The 22,307-nt window shown below is 40.3% G+C and overlaps 1 protein-coding gene across 4 annotated transcripts; it reads left to right on the forward strand.

Moving 5' to 3' along the window:
• The first annotated feature begins 1,722 nt into the window (after nt 1–1,722).
• On the forward strand, nt 1,723–22,303 carry LOC131368378 (integrin alpha-D-like). 4 transcript variants are annotated; one of them, XM_058414465.1, is made up of 17 exons: nt 1,723–1,854; nt 2,024–2,126; nt 2,275–2,322; nt 2,563–2,633; nt 3,871–3,979; nt 4,069–4,413; nt 6,625–6,776; nt 6,890–7,036; nt 7,841–7,962; nt 12,017–12,168; nt 12,251–12,404; nt 17,760–17,907; nt 18,587–18,702; nt 18,860–19,011; nt 19,141–19,294; nt 20,203–20,350; nt 20,722–22,302. In XM_058414465.1, exons 7-17 carry the CDS (start codon nt 6,737–6,739, stop codon nt 20,745–20,747), a joined length of 1,359 nt encoding a protein of 452 aa, XP_058270448.1. In that variant the 5' UTR covers nt 1,723–1,854; nt 2,024–2,126; nt 2,275–2,322; nt 2,563–2,633; nt 3,871–3,979; nt 4,069–4,413; nt 6,625–6,736; the 3' UTR covers nt 20,748–22,302. The 4 variants fall into 4 exon arrangements, with proteins under 4 accessions (XP_058270448.1, XP_058270447.1, XP_058270449.1 ...); XM_058414464.1 differs by having other exon boundaries at nt 3,871–4,413; XM_058414466.1 differs by lacking the exons at nt 3,871–3,979; nt 4,069–4,413 and having other exon boundaries at nt 20,722–22,303.
• Nucleotides 22,304–22,307: the final 4 nt, after the last annotated feature.

Here is a 22,307-nt window from a genome sequence, read left to right on the forward strand (position 1 = left end):
GCCAGAAACCTCAGTACACCTACAGAGGTCTTGTGGAATCCGTGCCTCAATGGATCAGAGCTGTTTTGGGGGCACAAGAGAGACCTAGACTATATTATGTTCTGGCTGATTGTATTTAAAGGAAAAAATCATGTGCATGTACAGTATTTTAGAAAACACAAAAACTGTATCCACATCTGTCCTTGTGGTTAAAATAATTGTGAAAAATGTCTTGTCAAGTAAGATGTTATAAGAATTTTTTCTTTTATTTATTTAAATCTATTTATAGTTACACTATATTGCCAAAGGTTTTGGGACACCTCTCCAAATCATTGAATTCAGGTGTTGTTTTTCAGGGGTTGGGCTCGGGCCCCTTAGTTCCAGTGAAAGGAACTCTTAATGCTTCAGCTTCATACCAAGACATTTTCATGCTCACAACTTTGTGGGACCAGTTTTGGGGATGACCCCTTCCTGTTCCAACATGACTGCACACCAGTGCACCATGACTGGCCTGCACAGACCCCTGACCTCAACCTAATAGAACACCTTAGGGGCAAATTAGAGCGGAGACTGCAAGTCAGGCCAAAACTGGGACGTCTGCCTTTACATGCACATGAATGCAATATGGAGTTGGCCCACCCTTTGTAGCTATAACAGCTTCAACTCTTCTGGGAAGGCTTTAGGAGTGTGTTTATGGGAACTAGAAGCACATTTGTGAGGTCAGGCACTGATGTTAGATGCGAAGGCCTGGCTCACAGTCTCCGCTCTGTTTCCTCCCAAAGGTGTTCTATCAGGACTCTGTGCAGGCCAGTCAAGTTCCTCCACACCAAACTCGCTTCACCTTGCAAACCAGTGGAGGAGCAGCAGTGGGGTGGTCTGGGAGAACTTAGGCAGATTGAAAACAAGTCGTTCAGCAGCATTTTGGATCATTTGCAGAGGACAAATTGAATTCAGAGGTAGACCTGCCAGTAGAGAGTTGCAGTAGTCCAGTCTCGAAATGAGCAGAGACTGAACAAGCACCTGAGCATATGTTGTGCAGAAGAAACCGACATGAGCATGTGACATTAGCAACATAGGAGGGAAAAGGACAGGTGATTGTCCATGGTTGCCCCAAGGATGTGAGCAACTAACAAGGTGAAAAACATTACTAATCAAAAAGGAACATAAAGGCTTGTCTCATGTTTGCCAGAGAACGCCTTGATGACCCCGAAATCTTTCAGTATAATGTTCTGTCGATTAATACTTAGAAAGTGGAACTTTTTGGTTCCTGTTTCATAAAGCTAACTCAGCATTCCACAATAGGCACAACAAACCAACGGTCAAACATGACGGTGGTTTGGTGAAGATGTAGGGAAGCTTTTCCACTTCAGGACCTAGGCAACCTTGTTATAAGTGACAGAACCATGGATTCTGCTCTCTACTAGAAATTCATGTGAGAGAATATCTGGTCATCAATCTGGATATTCAAATGCACTGGGACTGTGCAACACCACTATAATCTCAAATACAAAAGAAACTCCAGCTCTGCAAGGCTCAAAATAAACAAAATTGTGATTGTGATTTCCAGTTATCAGAAGGGTTTGATTGTGGTTCTTGTTGCTAAAGATGGCACAATTTTTAAATTTAGGGGGCAATTACTTTTTCACATGGTTGATACAGGAGTTGCGTAACGTTTTCCCTTCAATAATGAAATGAAACTTCGAAAACTGCATATTCTTTATGTTTCTGTGAGGATCTGAAACCATTTATTGTGAAAAATATAGAAAGGATGAAGAGGAAACCAGCCAAATACTTTTTTACAGCACTGTTGAGTGTGAACTGAGCAGTTACTCATCAACCTCAGAAAGATGTTTTTAGCTATGCTGTTTGTAACAGGTATGTCATTTATAGGCTTATTACTTATTTCCTTAAGAGGTAAATAAAAAATAGAGAACACTTGATAAAACAGATCAGAAAAAATCAGATATGACAGTTCTGTTAGTATTCTGTACTAGGTTTATTTGTTTCATGATAACATCATAATATAATTGTTTTTAAATCACAGGCATACACATAGCAGTGGGATTCAACATATTCACAAATCCCGTGAACAGATTTACAAATGATGACCCGCTGTTCGGTCAAACAGTTATTCCGTCCAGGGACGGGTTGGTTTTTTTTTTTTTTTTAAATAAGCTTTGATAATAAAACATGGCAGTAAAATATCAGTAATAATATTATGTTTAATCGATTAAAATTAAATATATGTTTTTATGTATTTATTATGAGTGTTTGTTCCTTCTCCTACCTCTGGAGACGTGTTCAGGTGCACGGACAAAAGATGTGCTGAAATATATGTTAATGGTAAAGATTTTTTATTTTTCAATTTAGTAGTGTGTTGTCAGTTTTGTATGTATTTAAAATAAAGATAAGACTCGCTAGACATATGTTGTGATAGTTAGCTCTAATGAATAATTTATGCTCGTGTTGATTGCTTTAAACAGCAATTATTGTAAGATGACCTTAGCCTTTTGCCACTTTATTATTTGAAATAGTATAATTATACAGTATTATATAAACAGTATGCCTCTGAATTATTTACAGGAGTAACAAAAGACATGAGACCAATTTTGTCTGCAACATCCAGCTGGAGTGAAGACAAGGAGCAGCTTCTGGTATATTTTCATCACATTTTCAGTGACATGAAAACCTTTCCATGATGATGCTTTAATGTATTTTTTAAAATTCATGTTTATTTAATTTCTATTTCTATTTTGCTCACCCTGAGAGTCTCAGGTAACACTCCAGACATATTGACAATGGTAGCTTAGTGGTTGAGGTGTTGGTCTACTGATTAGAAGGTTGTGAGTTTGAATCCCAGCTCCACCAAGCTGTTGTTGCTGAGCAGGTTCCTTAGTTGCTCTAGACAAGGGAGGCTGTAAAATAAATATTTCCTTTTAGGCAGTGAGATCATTTCCCTTACATATTGAATGTGAATGGAAAAGAGACAGCATGGTGCAGTTGCTGACCTGAAGCCTGAATTAAATATTGTGTAGACTAGGGTTAGAGGTTTTTATACGTTCCAACTGGCACTGATTCGACTAACGCAGAATGGAGCTACACAATTCGCTTTCACCCTCCCTACATTCTGTCACACTACACCCTTTCTACACTCTCTCACTGGCTTCCATTAGCTACTGCATCCAATTTAAAACCCTCATACTTACCCACAAAGCCACTTATTACCCCCTAGGTTTGTACCACGTTCCATTCAAGCTTCTAGAACTAATCAGTTGGACCCACCATCTCTCAGGGTGCTAGGAAGACTTTTGTAATTTACTCTGGATAAACAAATTAAGCCAAATGGCATAATTGTGAATGTAATTTAAAAGTCTCTGGTGAAAATTCTTGCACCATTCATCATAGTCGCCTGCAGGCACTCATAACCGTCATTAGTCATAAAATGACAAATCCTGTGACATAACCATCCCAGGTTAACAGTAGATACAGAAACGAATTTTAATGCAATCAAACATAAGAAATTTCCAACTAACCAATGAACAACTTTATTATAATTTAAAATGCTATAAAAGAAATTATGATTTTTTTTTTTTACTGTATAATGATTAAAACATGTACCTCTCTGTAATAGAAATGAGCCGAAAACTTTTATTATTACGATCTGACAATCACTGACAATTCATTTTTTAATTAATTAATTAATTAATTTGTTTGTTTGTTTGTTTGTTTATTTATTTATTTAGTTATATGTGTAATAGTAAGGCTTCAGCTACAACATAGTCATTTTTTTATGCCACTGGCAGTTAAATTCTTTTGAAGAATATCTAAAAGTGAAATGAATCTCCAAAGCTCATAAATCTGAAATGAAACATTTCTTATCTCCAATCGTAGGTTTGTAACCAAGTTCGGACAATTAACTTAGCAACTGAGAATTTCAGCGGAAAGTGTACACACATATCTGATCATCAGGAAAAGAGGCAAATCTATCCCAATAAGTTGCGTATGTGTTTGCACTAAAACATACACAAGAAATTCTCACATCAGAAAACATTTCAATGATCCTCGCTTAATACCAGTACACCATATTAGTTTTACAGCTACTGGAACAAAATGCCATGAACAACAACAACAACAACAACAATGAAGACCAAGCAAGTCAAACAAGTCTTCAAGGATCTGAAGACACTTTTTCACAATTTGACATATCAGATGATTAAAATGTGGTGTCTGATAGACATAACTTCCTAAATAAATTTTAAATTCTCATATAGATAATACTGTGAAATCTTTCTGCTGCTTGTGTTTATGTGAAGATGCAGGAACAGAGATCGCTTTTGTGCTGGACGGCTCTAGTAGCATTGAGCCGGAGGATTTTGAAAGGGCCAAAGACTTTATTTATAATGTGATGACATTGTATGGAGAACATGTTTGAATGTAAGTAACGCATCAAATAGACCAAGAACTGAAATTCTAAATTAAAATATGTATGTATGAATATAAAATATGTAATATGTAAATTAAAGTATGTTAATGTAATTGTGTTATATGAACACCAGTCTTTATATCTCAGCTATATAGGCACTGGTGGCTCAGTGGTAGGTTTCTCGCCTCTCATGTGGAAGGCCTGGGTTTGATTCCCAGCCAGTGCCCGACCCCATGCACTGGATGTAGTGCCAGTCCCAAGCCTGGATAAAATGGGAGGGTTGAGTCAGGAAGGGCATCCGGCGTAAAACCTGTGCCAAGTTGTTGTGCGGACCAGTAGGGAGAAGGTGTCCTGTTGAAAGATCAACAACAACATATCTCAGATATATGTAGGCTGAGGTTCCCAGAACAAGGTCACATGTGTAACCATACACTCTGTTTCATCCCCCTAACTAACATGGGTGGTGGTTAACCAACTCAGATATAATTGCTGCACTTACCCCACTGGGAAGATTTTGGAGAACCTGGAAAAGGGACATGACTCTACCCAGATACTGTAGCAGCAGCCAGAGTAGCACCTGACAATCAACATGCCTATAAGCATAGGTAACATCATCTAACACAAAATGAACTAGTCTTTGTTTAGATAGGAAAAGCTAGTTTCCCTCTACTCACATAATAGCTGTTCACATAATGGGTAAGACACATACTGTGACACCATATGCTACTCAACCAGTGAGGGAGGCAAGCATGAATGCATCAGAATTGAAACCTGTATCCTGGTGTCCCACTAATCAGGTACTGCTTTCCAGCAAGGAGTTTTATCTGTTGTAAGGTGTCCCCATGTCTATTTTGGTGTCATTAAGATGTCTCCAGGTCTATTTTGGTGTCATTAAGGTGTCCCCAGGTCTATTTCTGTGTGCTCAATGTGTCCCCAGGTCTATTTTGCTGTCATTAAGGTGTCCCTATGTCTATTTTGGTGTCCTTAAGGTGTCCCCAGGTCTATTTCTGTGTGCTCAATGTGTCCCCAGGTCTATTTTGCTGTCATTAAGGTGTCCCTATGTCTATTTTGGTGTCCTTAAGGTGTCCCAGGTCTATTTCTGTGTGCTCAATATGTCCCTAGGTCTATTTTGGTGTCATTAAGGTGTCTCCATGCCTGTTTATGTGTGCTCAGTGTGTCCCTAGTTCTATTTTGGTGTCATTAAGGTGCCCCCAGGTCTATTATGGTGTCCTTAAGGTGCCCCCAGGTCTATTATGGTGTCCTTAAGGTGCCCCCAGGTTTATTATTGTGTCCTTAAGGTGCCCCCAGGTCTATTATGGTGTCCTTAAGGTGTTCCCAGGTCTATTTAGTGTCATTAACTTGTCCCCATGTCTATTTTGGTGTCATTAAGGTGTCCTCAGGTCTATTTTGGTGTCATTAAGGTGTCCTCAGGTCTATTTTGGTGTCATTTAGGTGTCCCTAGGTTTATTTTGGTGTCATTAAGGTGTCCCCATGTCTGTTTTTGTGTACTCAAGGTGTCCCTAGGTCTATTTTGGTGTCATTATGGTGTCCCCAGGTTTGTTTTTTGTGTCCCTAAGGTGTCCCCAGGTCTATTTTGGTGTCATTAAGGTGTCCCCATGTCTATTTTGGTGTCATTAAGGTGTCCCCAGGTCTATTTTGGTGTCATTAAGGTGTCCCCAGGTCTATTTTGGTGTCATTAAGGTGTCATCAGGTCTATTTTGGTGTCATTAAGGTGTCCTCAGGTCTATTTTGGTGTCATTCAGGTGTCTTCAGGTTTATTTTGGTGTCCTTAAGGTGTCCCCATGTCTATTTTTGTGTGCTCAGTGTGTCCCTAGGTCTATTTTGGTGTCATTAAAGTGTTAAGCAAAAAGACTTGCCATAACTTTTACAGTACTCACAGAGAGGACTGTATGTGTGTTTGGGAGAGACATAAGGACGGAATTCTCTATAAAAGAAAATGCCATTTTATGTCATCTGCATTAGTGTGTCAGAAAAATTAGACCAAATAAATGTCCAAAGATTATACATTTCTTTCCAGTAATTCAAATAGGTTAATTGCTGATGTTTCATTGTCATGATTTTTTCAACCAGCCCAATGCCTTTATTAAAATGTCTTTAATAAAATAATTAATATATATAAGATCAAGTATGTGATTGTATATAATAATACATAAATATATTAAGTATAATTTATTTGTAGGGTATATAAATTCTCTCCTCAGTGCAAGTTTGCAGTAGTACAGTTTGGGAGAGACATAAGGACAGAACTCTATCTGAACGAGAATGATGACCGTCTCAGAGCCTTGGATCAGGTGAAGAACATAAAACAGGCCCATGCAATCACCAAGACCGCTTCAGCCCTCTACCATGTTCTGTAAGTTCTCAAAAATGTCTTCTCATGAGCTGACACTGGTCTATCAGTGTTTATAGCACAGCTTACTTAAAATAAAAGTCTGTGTTAGCTTCTGTTTCTTGTACTTCCTGCAGCACAGATGTTTTTGTTCCTCAAAGTGGATCAAAAGAAAATGGCAAAAAAAAAATTATTCTACTGTCTGATGGACAGGAGATACAAGAAACCTCACAGATGTTTTGAACATGCCACAGATGGAAGGGATTGTTCGCTATGCTATCGGAGTAGGTTCATTTCATTACTCTAGTGATTAAAATAAATAGTAGATTTACAAAGACAGGTGAAGTGAATTACATTATCATGTTACAATGGGACCTGTCAAGGTTTATTTCATAGCTGCAAAGTTTAAAGTTTTGGGGGTTTTTTTCTTGCATTAATTTGTCAGGGTTCATAAATATTTTTTTATTTTATTTTTATATACATTTAAATTTATATATTTTAAATGTATTATTTAAAATATACATTTTTTTATTTTATTTTTTTTCTATCTGCTTGGCCTGTTCATTATTACAATGTGTATTAAATTATGCCAGTCAACATCTGTAATAATATTTTGCTCATCGTGTGTTAAAAGAATCATTTTTCCTTGCTAATACAGTGATTCCATTCTGTCTGATATGGAAAAATGGATTGAAGGTGAACCACAATATTTGCATATAAGTGCAAATTATTATAATCTTTCTGGAGGATAATATCACTTGTGTTAGTTGCTCAGTAAAATACAATATTCAGATAATTTAATAATAAATTATTTTTTAAGAATTTTTAATAATAAATTATTTTTTAACTATTTTTAAGAATCTGGATGTATATCAGATCACAGGCTAAAGATATTAAAGCAAGCTGTGATTGATTTTCCTCTCCAAAATTATGATTATAAATAAAAACACAAACTGTCTGTGAACAAAATGGATACAGTAAATCAGGTGACTGATGCATGTGGTGTATGATCGCTTCCTTAGACAGCAGTGGAGATTGTCATATAGATAATATTGTGAAATCTTTCTGCTGCTTGTGTTTATGTGAAGATGCAGGAACAGAGATCACTTTTGTGCTGGACGGCTCTGCTAGCATTGACCCGGAGGATTTTGAAAGGGCCAAAGACTTTATTGGAAATGTGACGAAAAAAGTATGGACAACATGTTTGAATGTAAGTAACGCATCAAATAGACCTCTTCTTCTTCTTTGGGCTTTTCCCTTCAGGGGTCTCCACAGCGAATCATCTCTCTCCACCTATCCCTATCTTCTGCATCCTCAACACTTTCACCCACTAGCTTCATATCCTCATTTATTACATCCATATACCTCCTCTTTGTCCTTCCTCTTTTCCTCCTGCCCGGCAGCTCCATGTCCAACATTCTCCTACCAATATACTCACTCTCCCTCCTCTGAACATGTCCAAACCATCTTAACCTGGTCTCTCTAACTTTGTCCCCCAAACATCCAACATGAGCTGTCCCTCTGATGTACTCGTTCCTAATCCTGTCCAATCGTGTCACTCCCAAAGAGAACCTCAACATCTTCAGCTCTGCTACCTCCAGCTCTGACTCCTGTCTCTTCCTCAGTGACACTGTCTCTAAACCATACAGCATGACCGGTCTCACCACTGTCCTGTACACCTTCCCCTTGATTCTCGCCGATATTTTTCTATCACACAGAACTCCCGACACCTTTCTCCACCCATTCCAACCTGCCTGCACTCGCTTCTTTACCTCTTTTCCACACTTTCCACTACTCTGGACTGTTGACCCCAAGTACTTAAACTCCTGTACCTTCTTCACCTCTTCACCCTGTAATCTTACTGTTCCACTTCCCTCCCTGTTATTCACACACATGTACTCGGTCTTACTACCACTGACTTTCATTCCTCTTCTCTCCAGCGCAAACCTCCACTTCTCCAGGTTTTCCTTCACCTGCTCCCTGCTCTCACTACAGATCAAAATGTCATCTGCAAACATCATTGTCCAAGGAGACTCCTGTCTGACCTCCTCTGACAACTAGTCCATCACCATAGCAAACAGAAAGGGGCTCAGAGCCAATCCCTGATGCAGTCCCACCTCCACTTTGAACTCCTCTGTCTGACCTACAGCACACCTCACCACTGTCCTGCTCCTGTCATACATGTCCTGCACCACTCTGACATACACCACTCTGACATGGCTACTCCTGACTTCCTCATACAGTACCACAGCTCTTCTCTTGGCACCCTGTCATACACTTTCTCCAAGTCTACAAACACACAGTGCAACTCTCTCCTATACTTCTCCATCAAAATTCTCAGAGCAAAAATTCCATCTGTTGTGCTCTTTCTGGGCATGAAGCCATACTGCTGCTCACAAATTTCCACTACCTTCTTTAACCTAGCTTCCACTACTCTTTCCCATAGCTTCACTGTATGGCTCATCAACTTTATCCCCCTATACATTAGTTGCTGCAACTCTGCACGTCACCCTTATTCTTAAAGATCGACACTAATACACTTCTCCATTCCTCAGGCATCTTCTCACTCTCTAAAACCCTGTTAAACAAACTATTTAAAAATTCCACTGCTGCCTCTCCTAGACATTTCCAGACCTCCACCGGGATGTCGTCAGGACCAACTGCCTTTCCACTTTTCATCCTCTTCAAAGCCTTCCTGACTTCATCCTTTCTATCTTATCTACTTACTGTTCCACAGAGTTCACCCCTTCTACTCTTTTTACCCTCTCATTTGCCTCATTCATCAGCTCTTCAAAGTACTCCTTCCATCTCCTCTGTACACTCTCCTCACTTGTGAGCACCTTTCCATTTCTATCCTTAATAACTTTAACTTGCTGCACATCCTCCCCATCTCGATCCCTCTGCCTAGCTAACCTGTACAAGTCCTTCTCTCCGTCTCTAGTGTCTAACCTAGTGTACAACTCGTCATACACCTTCTGCTTGGCCTTAGACACCTCCCTCTTCACTCTGTGCTGTAACTCCTTGTATTCCTGTCTATTATTTTCAGTCCTGTTCATGTCCCACTTCTTCTTGGCTAACCTCTTCCTCTGAATACTATCCTTAACTTCCTCATTCCACCACCAAGTCTCCTTATCTTCTTTCCTCCTTCCAGATGACACACCCAGCACCTTTCTTCCTGTCTCCCTGATCACTTCTGCTGTAGTTTCCCAGTCATCTGGCAGCACTACCTGACCACCCAGAGCCTGCATCAACTTCTGTCTAAATTCCTCACAACATTCCTCCTTTTTCAGCTTCCACCACTTGGTTTTCTTCTCCATCTCTATCTTTGACCTCTGCTTACAGAGCATCAAATTTATCCTACACACCACCATCCTATGCTGTCTGGCTACACCCTCTCACACTACCACTTTACAGTCACTAATCTCTTTCAGATTGCCTCTTCTACATAGGATGTAGTCTACCTGTGTGCTCCTACCTCCACTCTTGTAAGTCACTCTGTGCTCCTCCCTCTTCTGAAAATAAGTGTTAACCACAGCCATGTCCATCCTCTTAGCAAAGTCCACTACCATCTGTCCTTTAAGGTTCCTTTCCTTAACTCCAAACTTGCCCATCACCTCCTCATCACCTGTGTTCCCCTCACCAACATGTCCATTAAAATCTGCTCCTATCACCACTCTCTCACCTGTTGTAATACTCTCTATCACCTCATCTAATTCACTCCAGAATCTCTCTTTCTCCTCTAACTCACAACCTACCTGTGGGGCATAACCACTAACAACATTCAACATCACCCCTTCAACCTCTAACTTCAGACTCATCACCCTGTCTGACACTCTCTTCACCTCCAGAACATTCCTCACAAACTCCTCCTTCAGGACCACACCTACCCCATTTCTCTTACTATCCACACCATAATAAAACAGCTTGAATCCTGCTCCTATACTACGAGCCTTGCTACCCTTCCACCTGGTCTCCTGTACACACAATATATCCACCTTCCTTCTCTCCATCATATCAGCCAGCTCTCTACCTTTCCCTGTCATAGCACCAACATGCAGAGTTCCTATTCTCAGCCCTACACTCTTACCTTTCCTCTTCTCTCTCTCTGTCTACACACTCTCCTCCCTCCTCTACTTCTTCGACCAACAGTAGCCCAATTTCCACCAGTGCCCTGTAGGTCAACGGCGCCGATGGCGGTCGTTGTTAACCCGGGCCTCTACCAATCCGGTATGAAATTCAGAGTACTGACGATTCGCATGGTTAAATTTGGCAATGTTTTACGCTGGATGCCCTTCCTGACGCAACCCTCTCTATTTATCCGGGCTTGGGACCGGCACAGAAGGCACTGGACTGTGACCCCCATGGCTAGATTAATGCATCAAATAGACCAAGAACTGAAATTCTAAATTAAAATGTATGTTAATGTAGTCACCAGTGGGGGGAGTTTTAATACCTTTATATCTCAGATCTGAGCATATGTGCACATAGACTGAGGCTGAGGTTCACAGAACAAGGTCACATACGTAACCATACACTCTACATCAGCCCCCTAACTACCATGGGTGGTGTTTCACCAACCTGTTAACCAACTCAGATCTTCAGTCAGATATAATTGCTGCACTTACCCCACTGGGAAGACCAGCTGATTTTGGAGAACCTGGAAAAGGGACATGACTCTACCCAGATAGCAGCAGCCAGAGTAGCACCTGACAATCAGCATGCCTATAAGCATAGGTAACACCATACACTATACTTCATCCCCCTAACTACCATGGGTGATGTTTCACCAACCTGTTAACCTGATATAATCAAACTGTATGGAAAAATATATGGTATGATATCCACACACCCCAATTTCATAATTATTGACATACTGATGAAAAACTGCCAAAAAAGGTTTAGTAGTTAGGCTAAAAGGCTAAAAATTTATTTTTTAAATTTAATTTAAATTTATTTTATTATTTATTAAACATTCTATTTTATGAAATATCAATGTGTTTTTCACATAAAAAGACTTCCTTTTTTGGGAAAATGATTATTGAATGGAATTTAATGATAAGAAAAAAACATTTTTAATTTAATTTTATGTAAAAACAATATATAAATATGCATAAAATGTATACATTTTGAACCATAAGTCTCACAATGTCTTTAATGAATTTAATAATATATATTAAATCTTCTACTGTGTATATACTTTACATGTTAATAGGTAAAAATATATTCTAGTGTACATGTACAGTAACTCACTTCTCTCTCTGCAGTGCAAGTTTGCAGTAGTGCAGTTTGGGAGAGACATAAGGACAGAACTCTATCTGAAAGAAAGTGATGACCATCTCAGAGCCTTGGATAAGGTGAAGAACATAAAACAGGTCCATGCAATCACCAAGACCGCTTCAGCCCTCTACCATGTTCTGTAAGTACTCAACTCTATCAGTGTTTACACCATATCTTACTACGAAGTCTTTATCAGCGTTTGTGTCATGTACTTCCTGCAGCACAGACGTCTTTGTTCCTCAAAGTGGATCAAAAGAAAACGCCAAAAAAAAAATTATTCTACTGTCTGATGGACAAATGTCAGGAGATACAAGAAACCTCACAGATGTTTTGAACATGCCACAGATGAAGGGGATTGACCGCTATGCTATAGGAGTAAGTGTACACTTTTGCATTTCAAGTCAAGTCAAAGTCAAAGTCAAAGAAGCTTTATTGTCACTTCAACCATATATAGCTGATGCAGTACACAGTGAAGTGAAACAACGTTCCTCCTAGACCAGAGGTGCTACACGTAACACAGACAAAGTACAACAGTGACGCAGACAAACATAGACCTATAACATAGAGATAAAAAATTAAACTATAATTTAAAATTAAAATTAAACTAAAAAAAATTAGACTATACTTAAGGTGCAGTCTTTAAGAACTAGACATATAACAGAAGTGCACAGGAAGACAAGACAAGACAGTGCAGGCAAACAACATACAGGCCGACTTTGTGCAATGAGCAAGACAATGTGCAAAGAACAGTGTATACAGTGAGTGATGCGCCAGAGACTCCCGGCGCATGTGGCAGGGCATTCAGGCGATCACCAACTTCAGGACAACTTCACCTTCCTGTGACAGTGATGCCTCCCTTCCAGATGCGCTGAATGACTTCTGCGCTCGGTTTGAGGCACAGAACAACACAACAGCGAGGAAGACCATACCTCCTCCTAATGACCCAGTGCTCTGTCTCACCACGGCTGACGTGAGGAGAACTCTATGCAGAGTTAACCCACGGAAGTCTGCTGGACCAGACAACATTCCTGGCAGAGTTCTCAGGGAGTGTGCAGAGCAGCTAGCAGATGTCTTCACTGACATCTTCAACATCTCGCTGAGCAGCTCCATCATCCCTACGTGCCTCAAGACAACGACCATCGTCCCTGTGCCAAAGAAGTCCATGGTTTCCTGCCTCAATGACTACCGTCCCGTCGCACTCACACCAATCGTGATGAAATGCTTCGAGAGGCTCGTCATGAGGCACATCAAGTCACAGCTACCACCCTCGCTGGACCCCTTGCAGTTTGCGTATCGTCCTAACCGTTCCACGGACACCGCAATCACCACAACCCTCCATCTGGCCCTAACACACCTGGACTGCAAAGACTCCTACGTTCGAATGCTGTTCATAGATTTCAGTTCAGCATTCAACACAATCATCCCTCAGCAGCTGATTAAGAAGCTGAGTCTCCTGGGCCTGAATACCTCTCTCTGCAACTGGATCCTGGATTTCCTGACTGGGAGACCTCAGTCAGTCCGGATCGGGAGCAGTATCTCCAGCACCACCACACTGAGCACTGGAGCTCCTCAGGGCTGTGTGCTCAGTCCATTGCTGTTCACTCTGCTGACTCACGACTGTGCAGCAATGCACAGCTCCAACCACATTGTCAAGTTCGCCGATGACACGACTGTGGTGGGTCTCATCAGCAAGAACGACGAGTCAGCATACAGAGAGGAGGTGCAACATCTAACAGCCTGGTGCAGAGCCAACAACCTCTCCCTGAACGTCGACAAGACCAAAGAGGTGGTTGTTGACTTCAGGAGAGCACAGTGTGACCATTCTCCGCTGTCCATCGATGGTTCCTCTGTGGAGATCGTCAAGAGCATCAAATTCCTTGGTGTCCATCTGGTGGAGAACTTCACCTGGTCACTCAACACCAGCTCCATCACCAAGAAAGCCCAGCAGCGCCTCTACTTCCTGAGGAGGCTGAGGAAAGCCCATCTCCCTTCCCCCATCCTGACTGTGTTCTACAGAGGGACCATCGAGAGCAGACCTGAGCCTGCACCGTCTCGGATCGCAAGACCCTTCAGCGGATAGTGAGGACAGCTGAAAAGATCATCGGAGTCTCTCTTCCCTCTATCACAGACATTTACACCGCACGCTGCATCCGCAAAGCCAACAGCATTGTGACTGACCCCACACACCCCTCACACACACTCTTCACCCTCCTGCCATCCGGAAAGAGGTACCGGAGCATTCGGGCCCTCACAACCAGACTGTGTAACAGTTTCTTTCCTCAAGCCATCAGGCTCCTCAACACCCGGGACTGAACTGTTCTACACTCTCACACACACTCTCACTCAGGACTGAACTGTTCTACACTCTCTCACACACACACACACACACTCTCACTCAGGACTGAACTGTATATTAACTCTCTGTCTCTCTCACACACAGATACACACACTCTCTTGACTGTGTGGACACAAACACACACACACATAATTTATATTGTTCATTACTTATTGCACTACCTCTACCTGTCATCCGCTGCTATAGTTATATTTATGTTTATTCTATTTGCACTCCCTCAACCGCTGCTGTGTATTTTTGCACAATATTTTTGCACAATACTTTTTTTATTTTTTACATCATTTCACTTTATCTATTTTATTTCACTTACATTCCACTTTCTTTTATTTCTTTTCAGCGCTAAGTGTCCTGTGTTCTTTTGTGTTGTCTTTATTGTATTTATTGTCTTTTTTGCACTGTCTTGTCTATGCTCTGTTTGCACCTAGCTGCACACTGTGCACTTTATGTGGCTAAGACAACTTCTGTCCTAGCTCTGTGGTGTTGTTTGTTGTTTTGTGTTGAACTTGTTGTTGTATGTTTATGTAGCACCAGGTCCTGGAGAAACGTTGTTTCATTTCACTATGTACTGCGCCAGCTATATGTGGTTGAAATGTCAATAAAGCTTCTTGAATCTTGAATCTTGAATCTTGCAGATATTAAAGCGACACATGTAAACAGGATTAATATAAATATATATAAATGTAAAGTGGCATGTGTGTGCAAACAGGACATTTAGTGTGTGTGTGTGTGTCTGACTATGTCCAGCACAGTCCAGTTCTTTTTTATGCGTGTGCGTTATGTATGTGTGTGTGTGTGTCCGTGTCCAGCACAGTTCAGTTCTCCTTTGAGATCAGATCTTGGTTGTACGTGTGTGTGTGTGTGTGTCCAGCTCAGCTCAGTTTTCTGTTGAGATACCTGATTGCCTGAGGGCAGAAACTGTTACATAGTCTGGTTGTGCGGGTCCGAATGCGTCGGTACCTCTTACCGGATGGCAGAAGGGTGAAGAGTGTGTGTGCGGGTGTGTGGGGTGTGTAAGAGTGTGTATGCGGGGTGTGTGGGATCATCCACAATGCTGTTAGCTTTGCGGATGCAGCGTGTGGAGTAAATGTCTGTGATAGAGGGAAGAGAGACTCCGATGATCTTCTCAGCTGTCCTCACTATACGCTGAAGGGTCTTGCGGTCCGAGACGGTGCAATTCCCAAACCAGGCAGTGATGCAGATGCTCAGGATGCTCTCGATGGTCCATCTGTAGAAGGAAGTCAGGATGGGAGGTGGAAGATGAGCCTTCCTCAGCCTTCGCAGGAAGTAGAGATGCTGCTGGTGAGCACACAGCCCCGAGGAGCTCCAGTGTTCAGTGTGGTGGTGCTGGAGATGCTGTTCCCGATCCGGACTGACCGGGGTCTCCCGGTCAGGAAATCCAGGATCCAGTTGCAGAGGGAGGTGTTGATGCCCAGCAGACTCAGCTTCTCGATCAATGATGGTAGTCACTGATCGTATTGAATGCTGAACTGAAGTCAATAAACAGCATTCGCAGGTAAGTGTCTTTATTGTCCAGGTGTGTGAGGGCCAAATGGAGGGTTGTGGTGATGGCATCGTCTGTGGAGCGATTTGGACGATACGCGAACTGCATGGGGTCAAGTGAAGGTGGCAGCAGGTTCTTAATGTGCCTCATGATGAGCCTCTCGAAGCACTTCATGATGATGGGTGTGAGTCCAACGGGATGGTAGTCACTGAGACAGGACACTGGAGACTTCTTAGGCACGGGGATGATGGTGGTTGACTTTAGGCACGTTGGGACGACGGCGCTGCTCAGGGAGATGTTGAAGATGTCTGTGAAGACATCCTCTAGCTCTTCTGCACATTCCCTGAGCACTCTGCCAGGAATGTTGTCTGGTCCAGCAGCTTTCCGTGGGTTAACTCTGCGTAGAGTTTTCCACACGTCAGCCGTGGTGAGACAGAGCACCTGGTCCTCTGAGGAAAGGATGGTCTTCCTCGCTGTCACGTCATTACGTGCCTCAAACCGAGTGTAGAAGCTGTTCAGCACATCTGGAAGGGAGGCATTACTGTCACTGGCCTGTAGTTGGTGATGGACTGGATGCCTTGCCAAATGCGCCGAGTGTCACTGCTGCTCTGGAAGTGGCCGTGGATTCTCTGGGAGTTTCATAACTTTAGTGACAAAAGTACAGGCAAAGTGAATATTGATTATCTCGTTACAGTGAATAGAGTAGGCAGCAAGTGAAAAGCCCATTCTCGAAGTTTATGTGCTGAAATCAGAAACAAATTGGCAAGCGGAAGGATCTCAGTGATAAAGGCCAAACTGTGATGGCTAGACGACTTGGTCAGGGTCCAACAGCTGGTGTTGTGGTGGGTTCCTGGATGCAGTGGTCCAAGGAAGAAAACTGGTGAACCGGTGAAAGGGTCATCAGCAGATGAATTCAAAAATTTATTGCCCAATGAATAGTAGCAATGAAAGACGCATAGATCATTGTTGCCTATTGATTATATCTTGTATATACACTACTCACAAAAAGTTAAGGATATTCGGCTTTCGGGTGAAATTTCAGGAGGCACCTAAAATGCACTATAACCTTTACAGGTGAACTTAATTTGACCTTCTCTACACTTTTGAATGCACATGTCCAACTGTTCAGTGTTTCAGTACTTTTTGCATAAATTCACAACTGGTGTTTGATCCATAAATCGACCAATAAATTTTCTGGTTCAATTAGAATTGGTATTTAAATTGGTGTTCACATTTTGACATCATGAGACCAAGACGACACCTAACAATTGATCAACAGTACCTCGCCATTGCGAGGCTTCATACAGGAGGTTCTCAAAGGGAAGTGGCCACTGAGCCTGCAACAGGCGTCATCGTCTTGCATGGGCCAGGGAGCATTTACACTGGACGAGGGACCAGTGGGCCTCAGTGCTGCTCTCTGACGAAAGCCGATTCACGTTCATTATACCCTATCTATGTCCTTAATCTATGCCCTACTTTCATGATATAATATCACTGTAGCGTGAACATTTTACATTTTCCATAAATGTCACCCAAAAGCCAAATATACTTAACTTTTTGTGAGTAGTGTATCAAGAACACTTGGTGGCTATTTTTATTGGAAAATGATCAATCACGTTATGTAATATGGCTCAATGCAATAGTATAATAGTTATTAGTATCACCCCATGACAGCCCCAAGCCATTAAAGTATCTTGAATTACTGCTATTGGCCTGTTTATTACTGCAATGAGTTACTATGCTATTGCTATATATTATAATGTGCTTTCAATTTTGGCAGTGAATGACTTTAATAATCATTTACATATTGTGCATACATATTATGTAAAAAAAAATCATTGTCTTTGCTAATACAGTGATGTTTTATTCTTAGGTTGGACCAGAAGTTCTGAACAAACCATGGGCAATACACGAGATGATTGAAATAGCTGGCAGTCAAGACCGATTTTTCAACATTTCTAATTACGCTGACTTGCAAAACAGTGGCTCTTCATTGGAAAAAAATCTATTTAGCATTAAAGGTAAGCCAGTATACTTGCATATAACTGCAAATTATTTGTAAGCCTCCTGCAGTATAATATCATCAGTAAAGTATCAAGTATTTTAGGTCACAGTCTAAAAGGATGGAATCAAGCATTTCTTTGATTTCTTCATAAAACTGAATGATATATTTCATAATACATTTTCTGACATTAGTATTATAAGATTCAGTTTGTGTTTCAGGACATGGGATGTTCCAGTTAGCAAAATTACATTATGGAAATTCTGAGCCTCCTGGTTTTCCAGTGGCAGGATCCCGAGCTCTCATTGCCACAGCCTGGGTTTGATTCCTGGGCAGGGCACTAACCCAACCATTGAAGAGTTAACTCTCAGTGCCGGTCCCAAGCCCGGGTTAAATGGGTTGCATCTGGAAGGGCATCCGGTGTAAAACCTGTGCCAAATTGAAACATGTAAACCGTGAAACATGTAAAATGATCCGCTGTGGCAACCCCAAATAGGGAGTACCCAAAAGAACAACATTATGAAAATTCTGAGACTTTTATTTTCTTTTTGAGTCCTACCCATTTTACTTTCTTTCAGAAGTTTATTTTTGAACAGTAGCCACGAAAATATTACCATATTATTCTATAAAATCCCCTACAGCTCATAATATAATTTAGGTAATGTTTGTGTTATGCTTGTGTTTATGTGAACATGCAGGAACAGAGATCGCTTTTGTGCTGGATGGCTCTGGTAGCATTGAACCAGAGGATTTTGAAAGGGCCAAAGAGTTTATTGGTAATGTGATGAATAACGTTTGGACAATATGTTTCAGTGTAAGTACGACAATTAGAAAAACTATTAGTACAATTAATACTGATAAAAAATAGAATTTCATTTTCCATTTAAAAACAAAAGTGTGGTTTAAATTTCAGCCATAAGCTTTTATCTAAAGGTCTTCAATACAATAAATTACATAAATTCTCTCTTCAGTGCAAGTTTGCAGTGGTCCAGTTTGGGAGATACATAAGGACAGAACTCTCTCTCAATGAAAATAGTGACCATGTCAGAGCCTTGGATAAGGTGAAGAACATAACACAGATTAATGCAATCACCAAGACCGCTTCAGCCCTCTACCATGTTCTGTAAGTGCTCAATGGTGAACATTTCTTATCATGAATTCACACAAAATTGTAGTAATATCTGCTGATCTATCAATTTATATAGCATATCTTATCTACAAAACATGTATCTGTGTCATGTACTACCTGCAGCACAGACGTTTTTGTTCCTCAAAGTGGATCAGAAGGAAATGCCAAAAAAATTATTATTTTACTGTCTGATGGACAAATGACAGGAGATCCAAGAAACCTCACAGATGTTTTGAACATGCCACAGATGAAGGGGATTGACCGCTATGCTATTGGAGTAAGTTTACACTTTTACAATATTTCACAACATTCTCACAGCATTCTGTACTGTATACTGTAAAGGTCTATATATATATATATATATATATATATATATATATATATATATATATATATGTATATATATGCCTTTTTTAATACATGCTGATTCATTTTAAACAGTTTTAAGTTTCCGTGTAAATTTTAAGTATAAAGTGGAAATGTAAATGTTAAATATAAATTTAAATGTTAAAAACAAATGCACATGTTAAATGTACATGTTTTGGTCATATGCTATTTGCGTCTGCCACCTTAATGTGTGCAATACATTGCGAGTAGTTGCTAGTTTTGCAGATTACTGTGCTTTTGGAACACAACATTTCTGGAATATTTTGAGGGTATAATGGGCAGGTCCACTGCTGGCATTTTTTGGCCTACTTTTAAAATGGTCTTTGGTTGCTAAGATCTTATTTTAAGGTAAATAATCAGAAACATCTATAACAGGTAGATGTCAACTTGATAGATGATGCCTGCCTCAGGACCTGCAAGCGGTTTTGTTCACTTTTCCATCTGTTTTTGATTTGGTCCATGTTCTGTTGCCTCCCCTGTATTGCCATCGGTTGTCTCCCTCATGTTTTCGGATCCTGTTTTAATTTGTATCTTCTGGTTCACAATCTTATACCCGTACTCGTGTTTTTTTCTTTTTGCTTCCAACTCTGCCTGTTTCGTTGTTGTTGTTTTTTTTATTTTCATTCACATTTTGGATCGGTCACTCTAAATACACTATGACCATTTACTGCACCTGTACCTGCTTCTATGTGCTGCCCAAGACAGTGTATGGTAAATTATGGCAAAGAACAGATTTTTACAATGTCATGAGTTAAAAGAGTTATAGTCTTTGCTAATACAATAATGTTCTGTTCTCAGCTAGGGCCAGAGGTTCTGAATAAGGAACAAGCATTACAAGAGATGATTGAGATAGCTGGAAGTGAAGAGAAGTTCTTCAAGGTTTCTAGTTATGCTGCCTTGAAAAACATACTCTCTTCTTTGCAAATACCTCTGCTTAGAGCTGCAGGTAAGCCAGAGCATTTGTAAATTGTTTTGGAATATGGTAAATGAATATGTAATGACAAAAACTTATTTTTGCAACCTTATTCAGCAAATTTGGTTAATATAGTTCCATCTGACTGTTTCTTGTTAAGCAAATGCAAAATTTCATTAAATAGCAATAGATTAAATAATAAATTCTATGGCATAGTAGAGAAAAATCGGAATTCTCAAATCTAAAATACAAAATATATATATTTTTTTAACATCAAGTATTTAACATCTTGTGTCTTCAATACATAGTCTGCTAGCTGATAATCAGTCTTTGGTTACAATGGAAAATTACATTTATTAAGCACATTGCATGCAGCAATCTAACACATTTCTCTATATGAACAGGAAAAGGAACATTCTGCGATTCCTAGGAGTTTTGATGATCACCAAGCTGGATTTTTGGTTCTACCTGGCTTCTTTGGTTATGTTACTTTTCAAAAGGGTGCATGGGAGCAATACTACTGCATCAGGATGGATAATGAGAGTAATCATATAAACCTATCTATATTAATGATTGATCCTGAACAACAATAGTGAGCAACAGGACAAAATTATATTCAGTAATCCAATGATCTACTTTTTAAACGTATTAACATATTTCTTTTCTTTAAACTAATACAAATATAAATATAAATGTGGATTTATGATGATCTTGAATAGATGTTATGACAAAGAAGTAGAACAAAACATGCTAATTGCTAACTGGCAAGAGCGTCGGGTCCGTGCTAGAGTAGCGTGCTTTCATGAGGCTCAACTGTCATGTAGGATACCCTCAGTAGACCCTCCTGCAGGTGAATATCTTCTCTCATTTATTGAAATACCCACTTCTATGTCTACATGAACATCATAAATTAGTTTATGAAGAGGTTATCTTGAATTAATAGTAATCAGTTACTAAATAATAGGCTACGTGATCAGACTAACTGATGTAACAACACTTGAGATGATTTTACCACTCGACCTTTTTAAAAATTGCATTATAAATAAACCATATTTTGATTCTGCACTAGATGTTTTTTGTCTAATGTCTTCTGACTGTCCAGTCAATGTGTTACTATCGTCAACATACTGTAGTTAAATAGGATTTGTTACACCTGAACATTTTCAACTGAATTAATAAATAATAAGAGAATATTCCCTCGACAGGTCATACAAGTTTCATTTTATAATGCAATTTTTCCATCCATCCATTTTCTATACCCGCTTTATTCCTAATTAGGGTCACGGGGATCTGCTGGAGCCTATCCCAGCCCACAGTGGGCGAAAGGCAGGGTTACACCCAGGACAGGTCTCCAGTCCCTCACAGGGCCACACATAGAGACAGACAACCACACACACTCACACACACTCCTATGGGCAATTTAGAATGATCAATCAACCTAATGTACAAGTTTTTGGACTGTGGGAGGAAACCGGAGTACCCGGAGTAAACCCATGCAGGTACGGGGAGAACACGCAAACTCTAGACAGAAAGGAGACCCAATTTTACAAGCAATGCTTAACAGACACTTCCTAGTCAATTCATAAATTCACTTAACATAAATTCACTTAACGTAAAGTCTAAAATTAAAATCTTGAATCCCATTGTCAAGTAAAGACAGAAGCAGGATTATGTTTTATTAAAAATCAGATAATAAATTTCACAGGCAAGTCCAGAGAGCAAAGTAACAACAACACAAGGGTAGAACCAGAAATACAACACTAAATATAAACATCTTGGTCTCATCACTACAAACCAATTACAGGTGAACTGACTTAAATGTCCCAGGTTAGAGATCCTTGACCCCCAGGAGCCCTCTGGTGACATTGACCTGCACTGTAAAACACTTCATATCTACTTATGTATCTGTTTTAACTGGTTCTTGTAAAATTTATCCATTCTTAGTCTTAGAGAAAAGGTCATTTTCTCCATATCATACATGTCCTTTACA

This window comes from Hemibagrus wyckioides, linkage group LG17 (assembly GCF_019097595.1).
Source record: "Hemibagrus wyckioides isolate EC202008001 linkage group LG17, SWU_Hwy_1.0, whole genome shotgun sequence".
In the NCBI taxonomy this organism is placed as follows: Eukaryota; Metazoa; Chordata; class Actinopteri; order Siluriformes; family Bagridae; genus Hemibagrus; species Hemibagrus wyckioides.

Excerpts from the sequence above, each read along its gene's own strand:
- LOC131368378 (XM_058414466.1), top strand. The coding sequence starts at position 6,737 with ATGCAATCACCAAGACCGCTTCAGCCCTCTACCATGTTCT. Across the intron at positions 7,963-12,016 it reads TATGGACAACATGTTTGAAT|TGCAAGTTTGCAGTAGTGCA; the intron begins GTAAGTAACGCA and ends CTCTCTCTGCAG. Across the intron at positions 20,351-20,721 it reads ACCTCTGCTTAGAGCTGCAG|GAAAAGGAACATTCTGCGAT; the intron begins GTAAGCCAGAGC and ends CTATATGAACAG.